Raw genomic sequence first — 21235 nt, 5'->3', positions numbered from 1 at the left:
GACAAGGTGCTGATGCAACAATTGGTTCTGACAGTTGTTTAAAATCTGTTCTCGCATGATAAGATTGTACAATCCTGTGTAATCAGTAACTTTGCTACCCAGCAACCAACCTTCCAAAGCCTTAGTGGCACAATCGACGAAGTCAGTCCAATCCTGAGACTGAATTTTCTGGGTGTCCCGGAACAGTACCCGGTACTGTTCCGTGGTTAAGCCGAACCCATCAATCAGTGTGTTCTTCAGGACTTGGTAGTTGTTAGCATCCTCAGCTCTAGTAGTGAGGAGCTTGTCCCTTCCTTTACCTTCGAAGGAAAGCCACAGTATAGCTGCCCACTGACTTGGGGGGACGCACTGGACAGTGCAGGCCCTCTCCAAGGCAGTTATCCACTTGTGGATGTCGTCCCCTTGTTTAAAGGGGGGCACTATTTTACTCAGGTGTCTAGTGTCTATACCCCTGTCTTTCTCTCTATTGAGAATGCTGCCACCAGTGGGATCTAACCCACTTAATTTCTGCTCTCGGGCCAGGGCAAGTCTTTCTTTGGCGAGGGCAAGTTCTTCCCGCTCGATCCTCAGATTGACTTCCCTCATCTTCGCTTCATGCTCCCTTCTCTGAGGGGACGTCATTCCTCTCTGAGAAGATGCCTGAGAGACATGTGTATGAACCGATCTGCCAGAGCCTCTGGAGAGAGACCTAGCTCGTCCGTTCCCAAGGTTAGGCCTGCTTGAGCGTGGGCCCGGGGCTCCCCCAGTTCCACTCTCATGCCTGCTTAAGTTGGTCCTTGTAAGCCTGCCGACTACCACTGGACCTTTGTCCGCCTCGTCTCCTGATAACTCCTCCTCGTCCTCCTCCTCTGTGTGGAGGTCGAGGTCTGGGTCACCGAGGGTTCCCTCTAAGGGAGGCATGTTCCCATCAGCATCGGGGGGACCTGTGTTAGAGGACCTCCTGGCATCGTACGTCTCTAAGAGACCTATCAGAAATGCGATGGTAGGGTTAGAACCCTGGTTTAGCTTCCTGGAGGCACACAGTTGTCTCATCTCCTTGAAGCTAAGAGCTGCATATCGTGACACGACCTGTGGAGGGTCACTGACCACTAAGGGAGTCTGCGAAGACTCTCCGTGGACCGACATGCTTTTCTAGTGAGGTGTAGGTGATGCACCTACCTACACTATGTGTTTACCTACTGATCCCTTGCTAAGAGTTGTAGTCAGGGTGTGCTAAGCCCTGTTACACTACAACAGCCGGTTCAGTAGAACTCGGAGTATTCTAAGTTAAGTTATATGTACCTGGGTACTTATGTGATCTTTCACTGCGATATTCTTAGGATACGTGTGTGGTAAAACAACAGCAAGCTCAAATCCCAACCGCTGCTCACCAATGTGAGAAGTTGGCCTGATATGTAGTGCTCACTATTCTAGTGATCACTGTGTATCATTCCAAACAACCCTTATTGATGATTGGTTGTAAGTCAACCTTATAGACCAGCTATCCTAGTAGCGTGGATACGAGCAGTCTTAGGCTAAACTCTAGAGGGCGTGTTAAGCCAGCTGTTTACCATCACATATACCCCTTGAACACCAAGTGAAAGGACACCACACAAGTTGTTATGAAAATAAAGGATATTTATTTATAACAAGACTACCCTGGCTCTTTATGAGTCAGGGAGCTAAGCACAATACAAAACTCTTAGGAAAATACTTCTGGTTGCACAATTTACACAAATGCCCGAGGGCACGAAACCATTACACTGCAAGTGGAAGGGGAGAGTTAGAACGTCTAAAGTTACTGATTCCGGAGTGATCCGATCAGTGGGACTAAACGAAAAAGGAGCTGGACACTTGTAAAGCGAACCTGCGATGGGGCACCGAAATGCTCGAGTTACCTAGCCCAGAGGCTGCGGCGGTGGAAGGTTCGGCAAGATGTCGGAAGTCCTCGTTGTAGTCTCAGGAGCCTGAAAGAAGAGTTGCTGGCAGGCGACCAGTGTCGATGTTCAGCGAGATCCAAGCCTGGATCGGTGTTGAAGGAAACCTGAAAGCAGAGGGGACTCAGTTCTCAACCGCTAGCCAGCGATCGTGTGGGCACCAGGAGGGTACCGGCTGAAGTCACCTCGACCAGGTGAGTGGATGACGTCGGACTCGGCTGTTCCTCGGACCAGGAGGCGCGGCGGTGACCAGGATGGAGGGCGAGCTGTCCCACGAAGGTATCTGCTGTCGATGATGCTGGGCCCAGGAATGGGGCAGCGGATCTTGGCAGTGGCAAACCCACGCGGTGGAGTCAAGATGGCGTCTGGAGTGGACCAGGAGGGTCCGTGGTACTCCTCTGTTGAAGGGAAGCAAGAGCCAGTCTGGAGCAACCAGACTAGTGATGAAACAATCGTGGTGCGCCGTGAAGAGGGCCACACGCCGGTCGGCAAGTGATCGAACAACGCGGTGAACAGCAAGGAGCGGAAGGGCCCCCACGCAGATCTCGTGGATGCTGGGGAGGCAGACTTCGGTGCTGGAGCTGCTCAAGGTTAGGGCTTCTCAAACCCTAGGTGCACTCACTCGAGGGTCCCTCGGTGGGCGTGCTAGATAAGCGTCGTGCAGGTTCTGAAGATGACCGGTCCCGCAAGTCTCGTCACACCTACGATTCTCAGCTGGGCTGATGAGGGAGGTAAAAGGTCAGAGATGGCAGGGAACTCGGGTCTCGTCGAGCTGGGCAGTCTTGATCCGTAGGAGAGACTTACAGCAAACCGCAAGCGCTTAGGTGGTGCCTGCTGGTGCAGGGTGGCTACTCCTTAGCCACAAGGGAGAGTCTTCAGAAATAGTCAAGAGTTCCTTTCGTGGAAAGTAGTTCAAGATTCAGAATTATCCAATTTGGGAAGGGGACTCGCTCCTACCTTTATTCTAAGAAAAGGGGCTGGCCCGTGACTAGGTTCTACCTATGGGTGGAGCCAGGAGGGGGGTGGTTACACCCCTCTCCTTTGTCCGGCTTCGCCCCAGCTCAGGGGCTGGTGTGCCCCCGAAACTGGTTTGAGCCGGGCTATGCACAGTGAGCACCGGGGTGCCACTGGCAATCACCTTCCTTTCAGCCCTGCCTACCTGGGATACACAAACCCTGTCTGGGATGGTGCTAACACCGCCCTCGACAGGAAACCCTTTGTCCAAGCTCCCCTCGCTGGAAGGTCTCCCAGCAGCAGGAGGTCAGACTTGTGTCTGGTGGCAGCATCCATTTTGTGATGCTGAGGCTTGAGTCAACTTTAACCGGGGTTCAAGGTTACTTCCATGTCGTGCCCCTCTAAAAGGGGGGGAACGCTAACCCCGTCGCCAGAACTGGCGAGGGGTTCGTATTCCAATTCGTATGACACCTTACTCGACATGTGTAGGTGATGCGATGCCAAAGTTAGCAAATAACCGCAAGGATTATAATGCATTTAAAAGTAGTTGGCCCGCGTCACCATGGAACGGCTATTAGGACTTGGTTCCACAAGCCGTCGACGGGCTCAGCTCGCGCCAGAGCACCGTCCCACATGATTCCCTGCACTCTGCCTTCAGGATTGATAAGGCCTGCCATAGGAGTGACTGATAGGAATCCATGTGTCCATTTTAGGGTTTAGGTGTAGGAATACTACACCTACAGCAACGGGTGATTACACCACGTTGCCCCAGCTGTCGTGCAGCCAGTTGTGTCAGATTTGGGCGGCCATTCCAGGGGTGGCATAATACATGCTGCAGCCCCTGGTAGGCCCTGGGTACACCGATGCCCTGGATACCTGTGGTATGCTGAGACAGGGACTGACAAGGCGGCCCAGTTTCAATTGGTGGATGCACCTAATGTACATGTGTGTTAATTTCGAGAGAGAACAGCGAGGCTGTGGGTCTGATTGGCAGGCCCACAGCCGGGGAAAGTCGTAAACCAATGAAGCAAAAGCAAAAAATCTGGGTGATCATAGGATTGCAGACCCTACTCTCCTACACTGACAGCCTGCAAAAGTACAAAGTCTGTGTAGAAGTGGCTCCAAGGCTAAGATAAACAACAACGGTGACAGGGGGCAACCCTGTCTTGTCCCCCGGGCCACCACGTATTGTCCTGAGACGTGCCGTCCCGTTCGTGCCCGCGCCATGGGATTCGTGTACAGTAGGCGTACCCATGCTATGTATGCATTGGGAATGCCAAAGCGTGCAAGGGCATAGAACATATAATCCCATCGTAGGGAGTCAAACGCTTGCCTCAGGTCGAGTGATATGCAGCCTTCTGCGGTTCCAGTACCATGTGTACCTAACCTAACTTGGTGTAACCGTCAGATGTTGAGTGCTGTGCTCCGACCAGGGACAAACCCACATTGATCGGTGTGTATCAACGCGGGTATAAACTGATTAAGGCTGGTGGCCAATAACTTACTCAGAATTTTATAGTCCGTGTTGAGGAGTAATAATGGTCTATAGCTTGAAATAAGCAAAGCACCTCTCCCGGGCTTAAAAAGAGAAACCACCAACGCATGTAATGTAGTCTCGGGGAGCCCATTTCCTTCTAAAGAGTCATGGTAGAGAGATTGTAAGTGAGGGGTCAGCAAGTCGGCATACATTGCGTAAGTCTTGTTATGTGGCAATGCTTTAATTGCCTGCCATATTTCCGCGTTTGTTATGGGACGTATTAGGTCGTCGCGTTGATTTTGTGTAAGCTGGGGGACGCAAATACCATCAAAGAACAGTTCAAAGTCAGCGTCAATAAGGCTGGCCAATGGACCGTACAGGAGTTCATAATAATCCTTAAACACGGTATTGATGTCAAGCTGTGTGTTCACTACCACACCGATGTTGTTTCGGATTTCTAGTATGGGTGTGGGCAAGGGGGCGTTCCGGACCAGTCGCGCCAGCAGTGGCCCGGATCTGTCAGCTTGTGTTTGCTGTTTTTGTGTGTACAATCTGTGATCCACCACACGCAGCTCTTCAAGCAGCTCCGCGTATTGAATGTTAGCCTCCCGTAATTGTGTCAATTGGTCGTTAGTCCCTGCAGCCTCCCCCTCCAGTGCGGCCACTCTACCCTCTGTTTCCGTGAGCCGTTCTATAAGAGCGTGTGTCACTCCGGACTAATCGCCACCCCTCTGATGACCGTCTCAAAGGCATCCCATTCTATCCGGCGGGAGCTAGCAGTCCCCGCATTTTCAGAAAAGTAATTAGTTATCGCCTCTGAGAGGGTAGTGCGAAAGACCTGGTCTTCCAGCATCTCAGGTTGTAGTTTCCAAGTCGGTATCGGAGTCGGGACCCTACCCCACTGCATAGTTAATTCCACAGGATTATTATCTGACAGGGTTTTCCCCAAATGTAGCACCGAAATAGTGGACTCCAACAGAACTCCGGAGCAAAGGAATCGATCTATCCGAGTGTGCAGTCCGTGTGGTGGTGAATAAAAAGATTATTCCCTGTGTCCAGCATGTTTTGCTCGCCAAGCGTCTTTTAGTTCCCATCCCTCCGCCCAGCACCTGAGTGCCTCCGTTTGTTTTTTGCTTTCAGTAGCGTGTAGTGGGGGGTGAGACCTTTTCAAATTAATATCTAACACAGCATTGAAGTCGCCCCCAATCACCCCGGGATATGCCGCCCATTCCGTCAAGGCTGTACTCAGTACCGTCAGGTATTTGTCCTGTTCAACATTCGGTGCATATATACAGCCCATGACCACATGCGTCCCATCTAGTAAGCCATGTAGCAACACATATCTGCCATTGACATCTATTTTCTGCTCCAAGAGCTTGAAAGGGACAGTATTCCGCAGCCACACCACTGCACCCCTGGAGAAAGATGAATATGTTGTAGCGAACAACTGACCCCTCCATCTTCTCTGCAATTTGGCTGCCTCCCCATTATTAAGATGGGTTTCCTGTAAATAGGCTATGGCCACCTTCCTTCTGTTATGTTGTGCCAGAACCCGATCTCTTTTATAAACTGAGCCTAGCCCCCTCACATTCCATGTGCAATAGGTGTACGTGTTATGTAAAGCCATTGTGGTGTCGAAAGTGAATGTGCAATGTGGTCTGTGGAAATCAAAACCCTGTGATGATGAACTGCTGAAAAGCCGAGCACGTCGCTACCCAGAAACTCCCCAATACTAGGTTCCCCCATAAAACTTCAGAGGACCAAACAGTGAACACAAGTCCAAAATGGACTGCAAACAAGAGGTGCAGTATCGCATTTGCCAGGGGGGTGGCAGCCAAAACCGCATCAGTACGTGAAAACAGCATGATGTGCATCCAGGTATGATCTGACACTACTGACGCAGTTGTGTTCCGGACCCACTAAACAGGCCTCAATAGCAATATATACAGTACATGCGCAACATATACATTACCACTCCCGGATATCTCAAGGCGGAACATCACATGTCCCTGGCGGTCTGGGCAGTAATTGAAGGAAACAGTGTCATGCTAGCGTCAGATTCAGAGCGCACCGTGTCAGCATCAGACGAGTGTTCCGGGGATATCATCACTTGGGCGTCATGAACCGCCAGGGCGGCCGCTGTAAGGAGTGCGTCTCTCTGGCTGGTCGAGATCTGCTCCGAGGTGGGGCCAGAGTCCACAGCACTCGTAGCACTGCCGTGGCCCGATCAGGGGTAGTCCAGTCGTTCGTATCGGGGAGGCACGACGTAGTTGATCCAATGGCAATGATGTCTGTGAGTTCTCGGGTGTAAAATTTATCTCTAGCCAGTCCGCCACTTCATCAGGATTTTCAAAAAAGTACTATTTCTGGCCGTGTACAACCTTCAGTCTAGCCGGGAAGAGCAGTGCGTATTTCAAATTGCGGTCGCGCAGAGTTTTCTTCACCCCTAGGAATGTGACCCTAGCTTTCTGGACTGCAGGGGTAAAATCCGGGTAAAGGGATATTGTCTTGTTCTCAAAGCGCACGGGGGCTCCCTCTCTGGCAGCCCGCAGGATGGTGTCGCGGTCCTTGTAGTGTCGAATGCGTGCTATCATCGGGCGACATGGTGGCCCGGTCGAGGAGGTCTGGAAGGTACCCGGTGTGCCCTTTCCACACTCTACAGAGACATGAGGCCCTCTGTCGCCACGTGGTTTCTCAGCCAGTCCTCCACAAACTGTGTGGGGTTGGATCCCTCGCTGCGTTAGCTTTTTGTGGTCTGCCTGTAGTAGGTTGAGACTGGTGGACATCGAGTCTATGCGTATCTCCAACGCTGTGCGTGAATCGCGGCTCTCCTTCAGGATCAAGTCCAACTTGGCCTCATGGGGGCCTTGACCAGTAGGAGGTATCACTTCATTGTCAGAGGGGTTAGAGGGATCACTACCAAACGTGATCCGCAGTGCATCATCTGCGGGAGAGTCTGTCTGCTTGTTTCTGGTGCGACCCATCGCGTCACGGCTGCCCTCCTCCCGTCTCCATCCTAGAATGGTTTCCTGTGCTGGTCTCATGGGATCAACACCGCACCAACTACACACTCAATGGGACACAGGTCTATGGCGTGCCTCAAGTACTCGTGGCGGCGGAGGGATCATAGGTCGTGCATCCAACTTCATTCAGTTCACACTGCACAGTCCCTGCGTATTTTATCCAGGATAGTAGGCGTCGCAACCACAGTGCGCAACAGGATGGTCGCAGCGGTGCAGGATACGCGTTGTCAGCAGTGCAGGCGCGGGCTCCTCCCTATAGTCAGAGCAAACCGCAGGCGAAGAGCGCCACAACCTCCAGGTGTTGTGTGTATGGGACCGGGTGGGCTGGGGTGTAAGCGCTCGCAGAGGCCCAGTGTAATAAAGCGGCCCTCAACACTTCAGGGGTGCAGTAGATATCTCGTGCCAGCGTATGGAAGGCGCCAACAGAGGGTGTCACGCCATCACGTGAGGTAGGGAGCAGAGACGATCATCACAGCGCCGGGAGCGGCCCTCTGCAGGTCACCATAGCACTCCTCGCAGCTCCCCAGGAGGCAGCAGCTGGCCACGCTGCAGGCGGGGGAGGGGGGGGAGAGAGAGTGGGCGAGATGCCCGTAGACTCCATTCACCGCAGTAGTCAGAGTGTCAGCACACACTTGGGAAGCGCCAACAGCCTCAGCGCTCACCCACGTCAGTTCTCGGCCGGGCTGATCGCAGCAGCCATTTTGCTTGCTGGGGGTTGCTGCTGTGGCGTAGTTAGCCCGAAAGTAGCGCCCGCTTCCAGGGATCCTCCGCTCACCCAACCTGGAGCCGCCAGCACGCCCGCACCGCGGCTCCCTATATCGGCAGCAGGAACACCGTGCAGTCCGCCAGGTCTGGTGGGCAGTCGCGCAACATGCGGGTCTGCTCCTCCTCGGCCCTCGCCGTCAGGCCCTCAGGAGTAGCGCAAATATTAGCGATGTGCTGCAGGCCCCGGGGGGTTCACAGACAGGCCGGCAGGTTCCAGAGGGGATCCGCCACCCCAGGATGCTCGACCCAGCTCTGCAGGTCCGGTATTAGGCAGGATAATCAGCTACGTGTCAGGGTAGGAGACGGAGCTCTTTCAGCTCACGTCCTCCATGCCCGGCGGTTGGCCACGCCCCCTCAAGTTGCTGCTTATTATCAATAAAATGTTATTTAAAAAAAAAAAAACTACCTCCCATCTCTCTGCTGCCCTTTCCCGCCAAAATCCTTGAAAAGGCCAGCAACCACTAACTAACTCACAGAACACTTGGAGAACAATAATCTTCTGGACAACTGTCAATCTGGATTCCCCACCAACCACAGCACCAAAACCGCCCTGATCGTTGCCACAGACGACACCAGATCACTACTTTACCAGGGAACATCAGCAGCCGTGATCCTCTTTGACCTCTCAGCAGCGTTCAGCGTATCACACCACCTCCTCATCAAAAGACTTCACCACATCGATATCCAAGCAGACGCACTCAAATGGATCGCCTCCTTCAACACCGGAAGAACCCAGAGAATCCGCCCACCTCCCTTCACCTCGTAACCCAAGAACACCATCGGCGACATCCCTCAAGGTTCGGTCCTCAGCCCTCTGTTCAACACCTACATGACTCCCTTCGTTGGCGTCATTAGAGCACATGGACTAAACATCAAATCCTACGTCAACAGCACCCGGCTCACCCTTTCGCTGACCAACTTCCGTAGGTGTAAGATGAACTTCGCCAACTGGATGAATGAGAACTGCCTAAAGCTCAACACAGACAAGACAGAAGTACTGCTCTTGGGAAACAACACCCCTGTGGAACGCCTCCTGGTGACCTCCCAAACTAGGAAGACCGACCATGCCCGCAGCCTCAGCATCAACCTGGACAATAACTCACCATGAAAAGACAGATCAACGAAGCCTCATCCTCCTGCTTCTTCACCCTTTGTCGGAAGCTGGCTCTTTATTTTATATATCGGTAAGGCGATATGCAATCTAAAGAGTCCAGGGATTCCCTTATGAGTGGAACGGGGCTTGCTATGCAATCTCAATTAAGGGGAAGTGTGGTCGAGCAGCCTTAGGCTTAACACAGATGAGTGCAAGACATTTGCAAAATACACACAATGATTAATAACGGACAACACGACTCAAGAAGGAGATCCACACCAATTTATAAAAATAGCAAGTACCTTTATATATGATTTGGCATCAGAGAAAAAGCTCTCAGGTGAGTAAGTTATTTAATATATATTCCTTTCACATAAATAATTGGACGCAGTGCAATTTCTGAGATCTGCAATGTTATCCTATGGGAGGAAGAACAAGTTCTGCAAACAGGTACCGTACATCGACTTACAGGACCAGTCTCCAGGAGTTAAGGTGAGTGGTGGGCAAGGTCCATGACAGCACCAACAGTACACCACCAGCGGCACGAGGGCGGCCTGGTTCAGGGTGCAAATCAGTGCCGGGAGTCCAATGTGTTTCAGTGGGTATTGCTGCAGGATTTGTCTAGAAAGCCAATCGGGCTGAACTAGCAAGTGGGCTCAGCCTTTGCGATGCTCTGGGACCAGGCACAAGATTGATCAGGAAGAGTTTTTTTGTTCAGACTCTTGTTTCAAAGATTGTAGGGCAAAAGGTAAAAATATACATGCCAGTTAAAGGAGAGACAGTTTTAGGTTGGTCATTCACAAGAAGTTAGGAATGATGTTCCATCCAAGAGCAGGCTCTCCAATCTATGTGAATAGTGGGGAAGATGGTGTGCATGCAAGTGAGTATTGCAATTTGGAGAAGAGTGAGTTGGGAACATTTAGGGAGTTCATAGATGAAGCTGTTATCAAACGAGGCGCAATTCCAGCTAAGCAAAGTTTGAGAAATGTACAGTTTACTTACAAAATGAAAAGATAAATTGAAGTAGATTTTAAAGGTCTTAATTGCAAAAGACATAGTTGAGCCCATTCAGAGGTTGAACTGGTTGTCTTCGGTAGTTATTTCATTAAAAAAGCTCAGGTGAGCTAAGGATTCGTGTCAGTCTATGATAAGGCTATATGAATAGACAGTTTTCCATTTCAGAGCTTGCAGGAGATAATGAATCAGTTTATGTAGCTGTAGCCTTTTCCACCATTGCCATGGCTAATGCTTACCAACATATTGTACTGGAGGAAGGTCTGAGACATATTACAGAATTTATTACTCTAGGAGGTGTGTTTCTAAAGCTAAGTTGGCCTTCTCGTCTGGCAAGTGCTGCCCCTATTTTTTTTTTTTTAGAGATTAATAAAAGAGATCTTGGAATGATTACAGGAAGTATTTGGTTCAGGATGAGTTATTGGTCTTTGGGGGGAAAAAAATGAAGAACATGAAAGTATTGGCATCTCTGTAGAAAGCTTTCACAATTAAGTGCAACTAATGCAGGTTTGGGCAAGGCAAGATGGAGTACTCTGGGCACCAAATATCTGAAGACTGTGAAACCGAGGGATGAGCACATGAAAGCGGCAGTTAAAGCATGAGTGCCCACATACAAGGACCATGGACGATGTTTTCTAGGACTCCCACAATCACGCAATTTAGTACAAATGTGTAGATTAATGACAAACAATAAAACATTTTTTATGGGGGCTGCAACAAGACAATTGTTTTGAAAACACCATGCAGGAAATAGTTTGCGGTCCTAGTTAAAGCCATTATACCAGGAAAGGAATGTGTGGTGGCCGTGGATGCTTGTTGGTAGGAGATAGATGTGGCGTTAGTGCTGAAGGATGATGTCGATGAATAGTTTGAACGTCCTGTTTGAAGCCATTATCCCAGGAAATAAATTTGTGGTGGCCGTGGATGCTTCTTGGTTAGAGATAGGTGTGGCGTTAGTGCTGAAGGATGATGTTGATGAATGGGTTGTGGCTTTATGGTTCTTATGTTTTACATCTGGCAGAGAAAAATATTCTGTCAGATAGTAAAAACATTTAGGTTGCACGTGGGCTGCGGAGCATTTTCGAATGTTTATTTTGGGGACTAAGTCCCTGGTTTGGACTGAACACGAGCACTTGCTGAATATTTTAGCACTTGTTAGTGGAAAATGTTGGACGCCATTTTGCAAGATTGACACCTATGTTGCAAGTGTCTTACTACATCATGGAGTATGCACCTGGAAGATTAGATGGACAGTCAGGTAGATCAACCCAGATTACCTTTGCACTGTCAGGGCTATCCTGGAAGAGGAGAGCAGTGTGATGTAATAGTCACTAGTTTGAGTATATTGTACAAAGATTGGAACTGCCAGCAGGCAGAGGGATACAAGAGGTGTAGAGGGATACATTTTTAACAGACTTTAGTGAAGGAATACTTAACGAAAGGAAGGCCTGTAGAAGGATATGCATGTGGAGATTGCAGAGCATATCGTAAAATTAAAAAATAATTCATGTTGGACAATGGTATAGTTGTCAGAAGAGATCAGATGATATGACCGGTAGGTTTATACAAGGACATTGTTAGGCTTTGGCATGACATTGAGTTTACCTATAAACTATATACCTGGACACATTTGTGAGCTCTACCCCAAAAACGTTGTACATTATTTTTTTATTTTAATGTATTTTGCATGCTTAATGTAAGATCATTATTTAATGTGTTGATCAACCAGTTGTTTTCCTTGTTGCGTTACTGCTTTTAAAATCCACAATTTTTGTCCTTCTTGAAAAGCCATGCTGATAATTTGTGCTGCCTATCCTTGTTGAGATCTCAAATCACCCGAGTTCTAGACCCCTGTTTCATATGGAATCACACCATCAGACAGGACAATAACGTATGTCAGACAAGGCGCCCCTTTGGGATGGTTATTCCCAGCAAAGGTCTGAATCTGTGCACATTTTCCTGTCGTTTCACTCTGTGTCCCAACTATCTCAATATTGTTCTTTGCTGCTAATTGTATACTGAAAGAGGAAACGGAAAGACACAAAGAAACATTGAGGGACACAGTAAACAGTAAGAGACACATGAAGAAATGCCTTCACGCACAAGCAAGCGCTCAGAGATAAATGCTAATTGTATACTGAAAGAGGAAACAGAAAGACACAAAGAAACATTGAGGGACACAGTAAACAGTAAGAGACACATGAAGAAATGCCTTCACGCACAAGCAAGCGCTCAGAGATAAATGCTAATTGTATACTGAAAGAGGAAACAGAAAGACACAAAGAAACATTGAGGGACACAGTAAACAGTAAGAGACACATGAAGAAATGCCTTCACGCACAAGCAAGCGCTCAGAGATGTATGCTAATTGTATACTGAAAGAGGAAACCGAAAGGCACAAAGAAACATTGAGGGACACAGTAAACAGTAAGAGACACATGAAGAAATGCCTTCATGCACAAGCAAGCGCTCAGAGATAAATGCTAATTGTATACTGAAAGAGGAAACAGAAAGACACAAAGAAACATTGAGGGACACAGTAAACAGTAAGAGACACATGAAGAAATGCCTTCACGCACAAGCAAGCGCTCAGAGATATATGGAGGTAAAGGGAAATACTTGGAGATGAAACAAGCCCAGGGACAGTGTTGGAGGCTTGAGAAAATGCTGACAGCACACCGGGAGGCCAACACCCTTATTGTAGATTTGGGAGAGCAAAATTCCACCAATTTTGCTTCTGGAAATCAGTTTTGAATTCTGGAAAATATTGACCCTCCTATGACCTTGCTTTACAAAGATGACTGCAGGGCCGTATCCTAATAAAGACCTCGCTGATCGAAACAAGTGAATAGCACTTCTTATTTTACGCTATTTAATAATCGCTATTAAATCTTAATATGCCAACTTTCATTGGCGTATAATACAATGGGGCGACTTGAAAGCCATGATATGTCTGCTATAGCTTTCATGTGTGCTTTCTTTTTCTGTTCTGACATTTTAATCAAAAAATATTCTCCCAAATGGAATGATATATGCAAAACATAAATAGATTGGGCCATGGAATGGCCAGTGTGCAGGAAATGTATCGCTTTGACATTCAGCACCTCTTTAAATACAATCCCAACAGCATGCAGGTACAGGTTGCAATCTTCTGATGACAGAACATTAAACATAGTTTTTGGCTGAACCTGGTTGGTATGAGACAAACACTCAAAATAAAGCAACAGTTACTGAGCTTGTCTGTGTCTGGAAAATGCACATAATTTATACTTGTTGATTTTTGTTTGAATATGCTTGTGCCTCAAGGCTGAGGTCAGACGGCTAAAAATGACTGTACACCAAAATATTAGGGGGCAGATTTATGTGTGGTTATAATATCTTCAAAGATTTATTACAGAAGTGGTAAATTGGTACCGCTGCATTACCTCCTCGTGGCAGCTGGAACTCTAGTTGATCGACTTTCTGCGGCTTCTTCTGTTTATTCTGTTTTTCAGTCTTTGCCAAATGAACCAACTGCCTTTTCTCAGTCACCCCCTTATGTTTAATCCAGGTATGCTCCCTTCAAGGCCTTCTAGAGGCCGCCATTTGCCGTGTTTAGGGCGGCCAGTTATCTTTGTAGGAGCCCTCTGCTGTCCGATTCCTATCACACCTGAATGGATTGGGTGGAGCCTTTTCCTGTTGCAGACGACGACGCAGCACATATTAGTGATTTGCTTCGCGTTGGGTTCTGCGGCTTGGGCTGGACCCTGGCTCCATTGATTCACAAGAGCAGCCGGCTCTCTCTGTCAATGACTGTCCCAGTTTGCCATTTTTTCTAGAGAATGGTTGAGTGTTTTTAACAGTTCTTTTTGGCACAGCTTTGTGACTTCCGAGAATTCTAAAGAAACAGATAATATTGTTACATATGTCAAAATACTCATTTGACCGACCTTAGAAAAATTAAAAACAGTGTCCGCTCCACTGGAATTCTGAACTTTGATCTACGGATTGCACACAAATTCTTGCATAGGTGCGATAACCATTTTACCCATCTTTGTCACATTTTTCTAACTCTTCATCTGCTTTCATTGGTTACTTTTAGTTTATTTGTAAATTATTGAATCTGTATCTTTCTTAAATTCCATGGCAAGGTTCTTGTTTATACTGATACTTTTGAAGGCATCTCTCCTTCTTTATTTTTATCTTTTTTTCTAGATTTTTTATTGAAAATAAAACTTACGTTGTCTACAGATCATAATAGTATACATTGTATCGTGTAAAAGAAAAAAGATGCAGTATATTAAGCAACTATACGATCAGAATTACATTCTCGTGATTTTCTTCGTGACATTTCAAGTTCTACAGTCGGTGAAATGCAGTGTCCCCCGATAGACATTCCAGTACCTTTATATACTTCTTTGTCGGCAACCATGCATTTGTCCATTTCCGCCACCCACCCAATCACCAGCGGCGTGTCAGCAGCCCCCCATTTCATAGCAATGGCTCTCGTAACCAGGGTGTATCCCAGGGTGGTGAATTGTTGTTCTATGTCTGTAAGATCATTTGCTACCCAAACATTCAGGATTCCCAGTGGGGGTGTCAGCACTAGTGATTTTCCCAGCGCTTCCTGCATCTTATTCGTGGCTCGTACCCAAATGCGTCGTATATAGGGGCAGTCCCATAATATGTGATAGAATGTAGCAATTTGGTTGCAGCTACGGTGAGATATGTCCTATGCAGGACCTTCAGTTGAATCAGTCTGAAGCGTTGATTAATCGCAGCTTCCCTAGGGGACATCAGGGCCGTTTGCCAGTCCTCATCGTCAAGCTGTCCTAAATCTGATTGCCATCTGTCTCTAAGAGCAAGGAAGGTATCTGGGAGATTGTTACACAGCTTACGGTACGTACGGGATTTTTTATCTTTTTCCAAGTGATAACATTCTTCTTTGCCTTTAATTTCAAGTTCACGTCATTGCCTATCTTTTCTGCGTGTAATGAATTCATTGCTGTTTTACTATTTTCCTACATTAACAGGTCCCATCATTGCCACCACGGTTCATTCATTGAGAGCTAAAGACCAAGTAAAACTGAGCCCAGTGGACACCCAGGACTCTAGCAAAAAATACAGGATACATCGTTCTCCCGGTAAGTATTCAATCCTACCTGTGAAGCAATCAAGGACTGCACTTTGTGTGTCAGTGGCCGATTTGTGCTCATGTACATGATTGACTGTATGAAATCTCTTCATGCTTGAGCCAGGAGTCAGGGGGATGAATTTGGAGCGTCTGAAACCCCACACAATAAACAGACTGGGAACTCTATAAGGACACAAATCTTTTGATCTATCATGGTTACACCAGTAGCATGTTAAAATACTTTTTGAATGAGTGTTAAGCAATCATGGAAAGGCAAAACATTTATATATCCACAAATATTTAGGGATGAAAAAAATAGGTAAAGTCACTCTTTTTTGTTGTTCTGTTTATTAAAGGTTTTAGTTCTTTTGTATACACGTAAACAAACACTATAACAACGTTGATAGCATTGTACAGAGCCAGTAGGTAACCATAAAGTCAGGATAAGAAATCAATAGTATAGCAGCATGATCACATTAATGAACATAAACAACAACAATACTAGCTGTCAACAGATCCCGTCAGCCATAGCATCTGCACCTTCCATCAATCAAGCTGCACTAACGCATCATGGTGCATCATAACTGCAATTATGCGCCATGCAACTAAGTACATAATCACATTTTGTGTGGCTTCACTCCACCACATCACGTGAATTTGAGTGTAAAAAAGGGAAAAATCAAACATTTTAATGAAAACACAAAACGAGGGAAAATCATTCGGGGAAAGGAGTGGAAAGGAAAGCAGGAGCCATGGCAAGGGATAGAAGGAAACCAAAGTCCCTGGCGCCTGAAGACGAAGTCCTATCAACTTCCCCATGGGTGCACAATCAGACTACTGAGAGAAATGACCATCCAGTAGAGGGGACAGGGGTCTCAATCCACATATTAATGCATCGTTCAGAACAGGGGCCTGCTCAGATCAGCCTCGCTAATCACCAGAAAGGGAAATATCCAGTGGAACATCCAGCTCCAACAGTCCCTGTAGCGCACGCAGCATAGCACTCCATTCAGTGGAGATAGGGAATTTACGTAAGCCCAGCATATCTTCTCTTATCAGGGAGTTCGCTTCAGCCTTCACCCAATTCAACATGGAGAGGAACCAGGCTTTCGTCGGAGGGGAATCCACCGACTTCCACCTGCGAGTAATTAAGCGCTTGGCCACGATAAAGCCCAGATCAAGAAACCTGGTGGATGCTTTATGCGTTTTTTTACTAGGGAACACGCCAATGATACACGTTTCCCACGTCCTGAGTACCTCCCTGCCTGTACAGGTGGCCAACGCTTCCAGCACCCCCTCCCAATAAGTCTGCAGGGCGGGACAGGACCAGAGCATGTGTAAAATGTCTGCATTCACCAACTTGCAGGGCGGACAACACTCATCCTGTATATGGAAGTAGCGATTGATTTTGTCCGGGGAGAGATAAGCCGTATGCACAATATAAAATTGGATTAATCTAAAACGGGCGTTTCTGGAACTTGTTTGGGGCTTTCAAGGACCATGGACCATTCTTTCTCTGAGTAGGACCTCCCTCGGTCTGCCTCCCACTTACCACGTAAGGACGTTAAATCAGCTAGGGTATGTTCCCTAATCGATTCCGCAAACCACTTCACCAAGTGGCTGCCTGTGCCCAGAACATGCACGTATTGCACTAGGAGATGCGTCGGAGGCTCCTGCGTTACATCTCCCCACCAATGTCTCATCGCAGCTGTCCAGGAAGCATGACTCAAAAATTGGCCCGGGGGCACTCCACCTTCGTTTGTGATATCGAGAAACGGCTGCAGTGTTCCCTCTCCATATAAGTCTCCAAGGGTGGTTACACCCGCTTCCACCCAAGGAGCAAGGTCCATGCGTCGAACCTGTCCTCTCGCAGTCGGCATACCTAGTAATGGCACACCGGGTGCGTATTGTATGACTCGTCTGGTAAGACGAAGTGCCCTGCGCAAACATTGCAATGCGATCGATATCAGTAAAGGGAGAGTTTCATTCAGTTTATTACAGGGATAGAATAGACAGAGGATCTTGTCTGTAGAAAACAGAGGGTCATGCTCTGCCGAGTCCGATATATGCAATTCTTCCACCCATTTCGCCACCCATAGGATTTGAGACGCCAGATAATAATGTTCCAAATTAGGAAGAGCCAGCCCCCCTCTAGAGCAAGGGAGGTACAATTTAGACCGTGTCAATCGGCACCGCAAGTTGTTCCAAATAAATTCACGAATAACCCTTTCCAAGGATCGAAAAAAAGACACAGGTAGGTAAAGCGGTAACGTAGCAAAATAATAAAGGCGGCGTGGCAGCATAACCATTTTGATTAACTCCACCCTACCTATGACTGAAAGGTTCAACGATTTCCAGAATTCAATTTGAGACTTAAGCGATGTAACCACCCTCGTGATATTGCCATCCATAAGATGTTATGGTAGATACGGACACCTAGATATCTGAACGCCATTGGTTGCCACTGCACAACTGTCCCGTTCACTGTCCAACCTGGGTCCCCCATAGTCGGGTTAAAAGGGTGTACCTGATGAAGCAAAAGATATCCAAGCTTCAAAAAGATATCAAGAAGTTTTCTGCTGAAAAGGTTTACCCCTATCTCCGAGCAGATTATACCTCAACTGTTACAGGGTATTCGTCAGATGAAGGTTCAGGACCCTCTAGACGGAATTCCTCAACAAACAGTGACTCTAGTACAGGGAGTTGGAACGGTAACAATAGGAAAGCTAGATCATTCCAGGCACCAAGATTTCCAGCATTTAACATACCCCCATACCAGGTACCACCTATGTGGCAATATCCCATGTACCATCAAGGCCCTCCACCACCATTTTTTCCACCTGGCATGCAACAACCTTTTCCTTCTGGTATGCAACAACCTTTTTTAGACAGAGGTTGGGGCAGAGGAAGAGGGCGCAGAAGAGGGCGACAACAACAAAAAAGAGTCCAGTGGCAGGAACTCCCTCCCAGGACAATGGAAACCAGGAGTCAAACCAGGGACATGAGAGATTGATTGTCAATCTCTCACCCCGTATAATTACTCCTGTGGAAGAATTAGTACTCCAAAAAGGTCTGGGCTATGTTCCTACACCTAAAATTGATAGGTTTCGAGATACTTGCGAGGTTCAGAACCTTTTCCGCAAAGTGAGACTTCAAGCGTTCTTCCGGGATAGCCCCCCACCAACCAATGATGATTCAGGGCTCCATAGACCATCGACATTCACACCCACTCGCAGCATGGTCCCTCCTGAAGTACTAACTTTTGAACAGGCTGTCCTCAAGGACTTGAACACTGATACCAAGTGCGTCCCCTTTAACAACTTGTCCAATACTGAGTCAGTGGCCATTAAAACCTTGGCCAACGATAAATCTATCGTTATCAAACAAGCGGACAAAGGGGGAGCCACTGTTATTTGGTCCTCAGATGAATATGACATTGAATGCCGGAGGCAACTCAACAATACTAGATACTATGTCCCTATCAAAGACGATCCTACACCCAGGTTGACAAGGACCATTTGTACTATGGTCTCGACTGCTGAACTAGAAGGGTGGATTTCGAAAAAGGAGGCCATATTTCTGACAGCAAAAGAACCAGTAACCCCCTTCTTCTACTGTCTCCCCAAAATACACAAAGGGACTACACCGGTGCCCGGCCGACCCATTGTGTCAGGCATTGGGTCCATCCTGGAACCGCTGTCACAATTTGTTGATCATTTCATTCAACCCTTAGTGACCAGGACACCTTCCTACATTCGCGACACGACCGATGTCTTGCGCCTTCTTGAAGGGTTTCAGAACCCACAGGAAATAGACCTTTTGGTGACGCTTGACGTTGAGTCGCTTTACACAAATATTCCTCAACAAGCGACTCTTGAGGTCATTGAGGATGCCCTGATGAACAGCGATCATTCATTTCACACTCCTGTGCCATTCATTATGGAGTGTGCCAGCCTTGCCCTCACTCAAAATTTCTTTGAATATAATACCCAGTTATATCATCAAATCCAGGGGACTTCCATGGGCAGTACATTCGCGCCGAGCCTAGCATGTATGTACATGTCGGCCTTCGAAGCTAGGGACATACACCACTCCTCCAACCCCTTCGCCGCGAATGTACTGCTCTGGAAAAGGTTCATTGATGATGTCCTTATCCTTTGGAAAGGAGAATACACCGAGTGCATAGCATTTTGCACCTGGATGAACACATTGAACCCTTATTTGCGATTCTCACATACCATTTCTGACTCAGAAGTTCCCTTCTTGGACCTTTGTATCCGCCTCAATGACAACAAGGTCACCACGAGTCTTTACCGTAAACCCACCGACAGGAATAGCTTACTCCTCTTTAGTAGCTTTCATCCAAAAGCATTGAGGGAAAATCTGCCATTTGGGCAATTCTTGCGCATTAGGAGAAATTGCAGTTCTGTGTTGGATTACCAGAGAGAATCAGGTATGCTCATGGAAGATCTACTTAAACGAGACTATCCACGCCATGTAGTGGCAAAGGCTCGCAAACGAGCCAGAAACAACAACAGGGAGAGCTTGTTGGAAATCAACGTCAAGGCTCCTGATAAGTGCATCACATGTGTCACGACCTTCACCCCGGACTCCAATAGGATAAAATCCATCATCAAAAAACATTGGGGTATCCTCAACACCGGCGATTTGGATTTACAGACACCCAGATTTGCATTTAAGCGCACGAGCAACCTTAAGGATCTATTGATCCACACTAGACCTAAGAAACCTATCCACAGCTCGCATCTATTGATCCACACTAGACCTAAGAAACCTATCCACAGCTCGCAAAGAATGCTATGGGATCTTCCCCCAGTCAAAGGGCACTATCCCTGTGGGTCGTGCTCCATGTGTGCCCAAACTCTCACCAGCAAGGAAGTGACATTGCCCAACGGTCTTACATGGAACATATCTAAACACACAAACTGTAACTCTTCGAACTGTGTTTACATGATGCAATGCCCATGTGGCCTTCCCTATATAGGCATGACGACTCGCCCAGTGAAGACTCGTATGTTAGAACATAAGAGTAGCTTCCGATGCGCAAAAACAAACACTAAAATGACTACCCATTATCATCTTGAACGTCATCCTCCAAATTCTTTTAAATGGATTGTCCTTGAATCACACCCTCAAATGTCAAAGAGAAGCCTCTTCAGACTTGAACAACGTTGGGTCCTGAGGTTATCCGCTGACACTACGGGCCTTAATGAGGACATTCCGTGGAGTATGCTGACCTGATTTCACCAGTTTCCTTTCCTTGAGTTACTACTTCCTCTTGGCTGTCACTCTTATATAAAAAAATAAAAAAGACCTTTTATTTTTACCAGTACTTAAGAGTTTCCTGGTGTTTGCTGGGGCACTGTTATTATGAACCCTCATAATATAAAACCCTCATTTTTGCCAGTGAATATGAGTATCCTGGTGTTTTGATGGGGTACTGCTAATATGAACTCCTCAGCTGCTTTACTCAATTCCCCAGCGGGCCTCTTTGACCCCTATGGAGTTCGTTTCGTAACTTGAGTGCCTCCTACACTTTGCCACGTCAGCCGATGTTGATATGCACCGTCTATTATCGACGGTCGTTTGCCGTCGTGCGTCGTCATATCGCCATGACAACGAGCAGGACGCACAGCCCCGTACGTTTTGCTTCTGTTAGCGGTCTAGCTAACCCGGCGTCAGCACGCTCCCATCTGACTCGTGCTTCTCGCGTGAGCGTGCCGGTGGGGGTCTTTATACGGACAAGGCGCGTTCAGACGCCACCAGTCTACTGCGGCTGGCGCGTCACTAGGTGGACGGCGGTTAACGAGTAAACAGAACTGTGAGTACTTAACCATTGACCTTGAGAGCGTCGTCTTG

The 21235-nt window shown here is 47.6% G+C and overlaps 2 protein-coding genes across 3 annotated transcripts in view; both read left to right on the top strand.

Annotated features, from left to right (window-relative positions):
• Positions 1–21235, top strand: part of LOC146813460 (uncharacterized) — a 285012-nt gene that overhangs the window by 143065 nt on the left and 120712 nt on the right.
• Positions 1–21235, top strand: part of LOC146813461 (uncharacterized) — a 94732-nt gene that overhangs the window by 14246 nt on the left and 59251 nt on the right. For both annotated transcript variants that reach the window (XM_085620220.1, XM_085620219.1), the window contains exon 3: positions 15255–15365. In XM_085620220.1, coding sequence (XP_085476346.1) covers positions 15255–15365 — 111 coding nt within the window. The remainder of the gene's footprint in view (positions 1–15254; positions 15366–21235) is intronic.

This window comes from Triturus cristatus, chromosome 7 (genome assembly GCF_964204655.1).
Source record: "Triturus cristatus chromosome 7, aTriCri1.1, whole genome shotgun sequence".
Lineage (NCBI taxonomy): Eukaryota > Metazoa > Chordata > Amphibia > Caudata > Salamandridae > Triturus > Triturus cristatus.
This window is presented reverse-complemented; position numbering and strand designations above follow the sequence as displayed.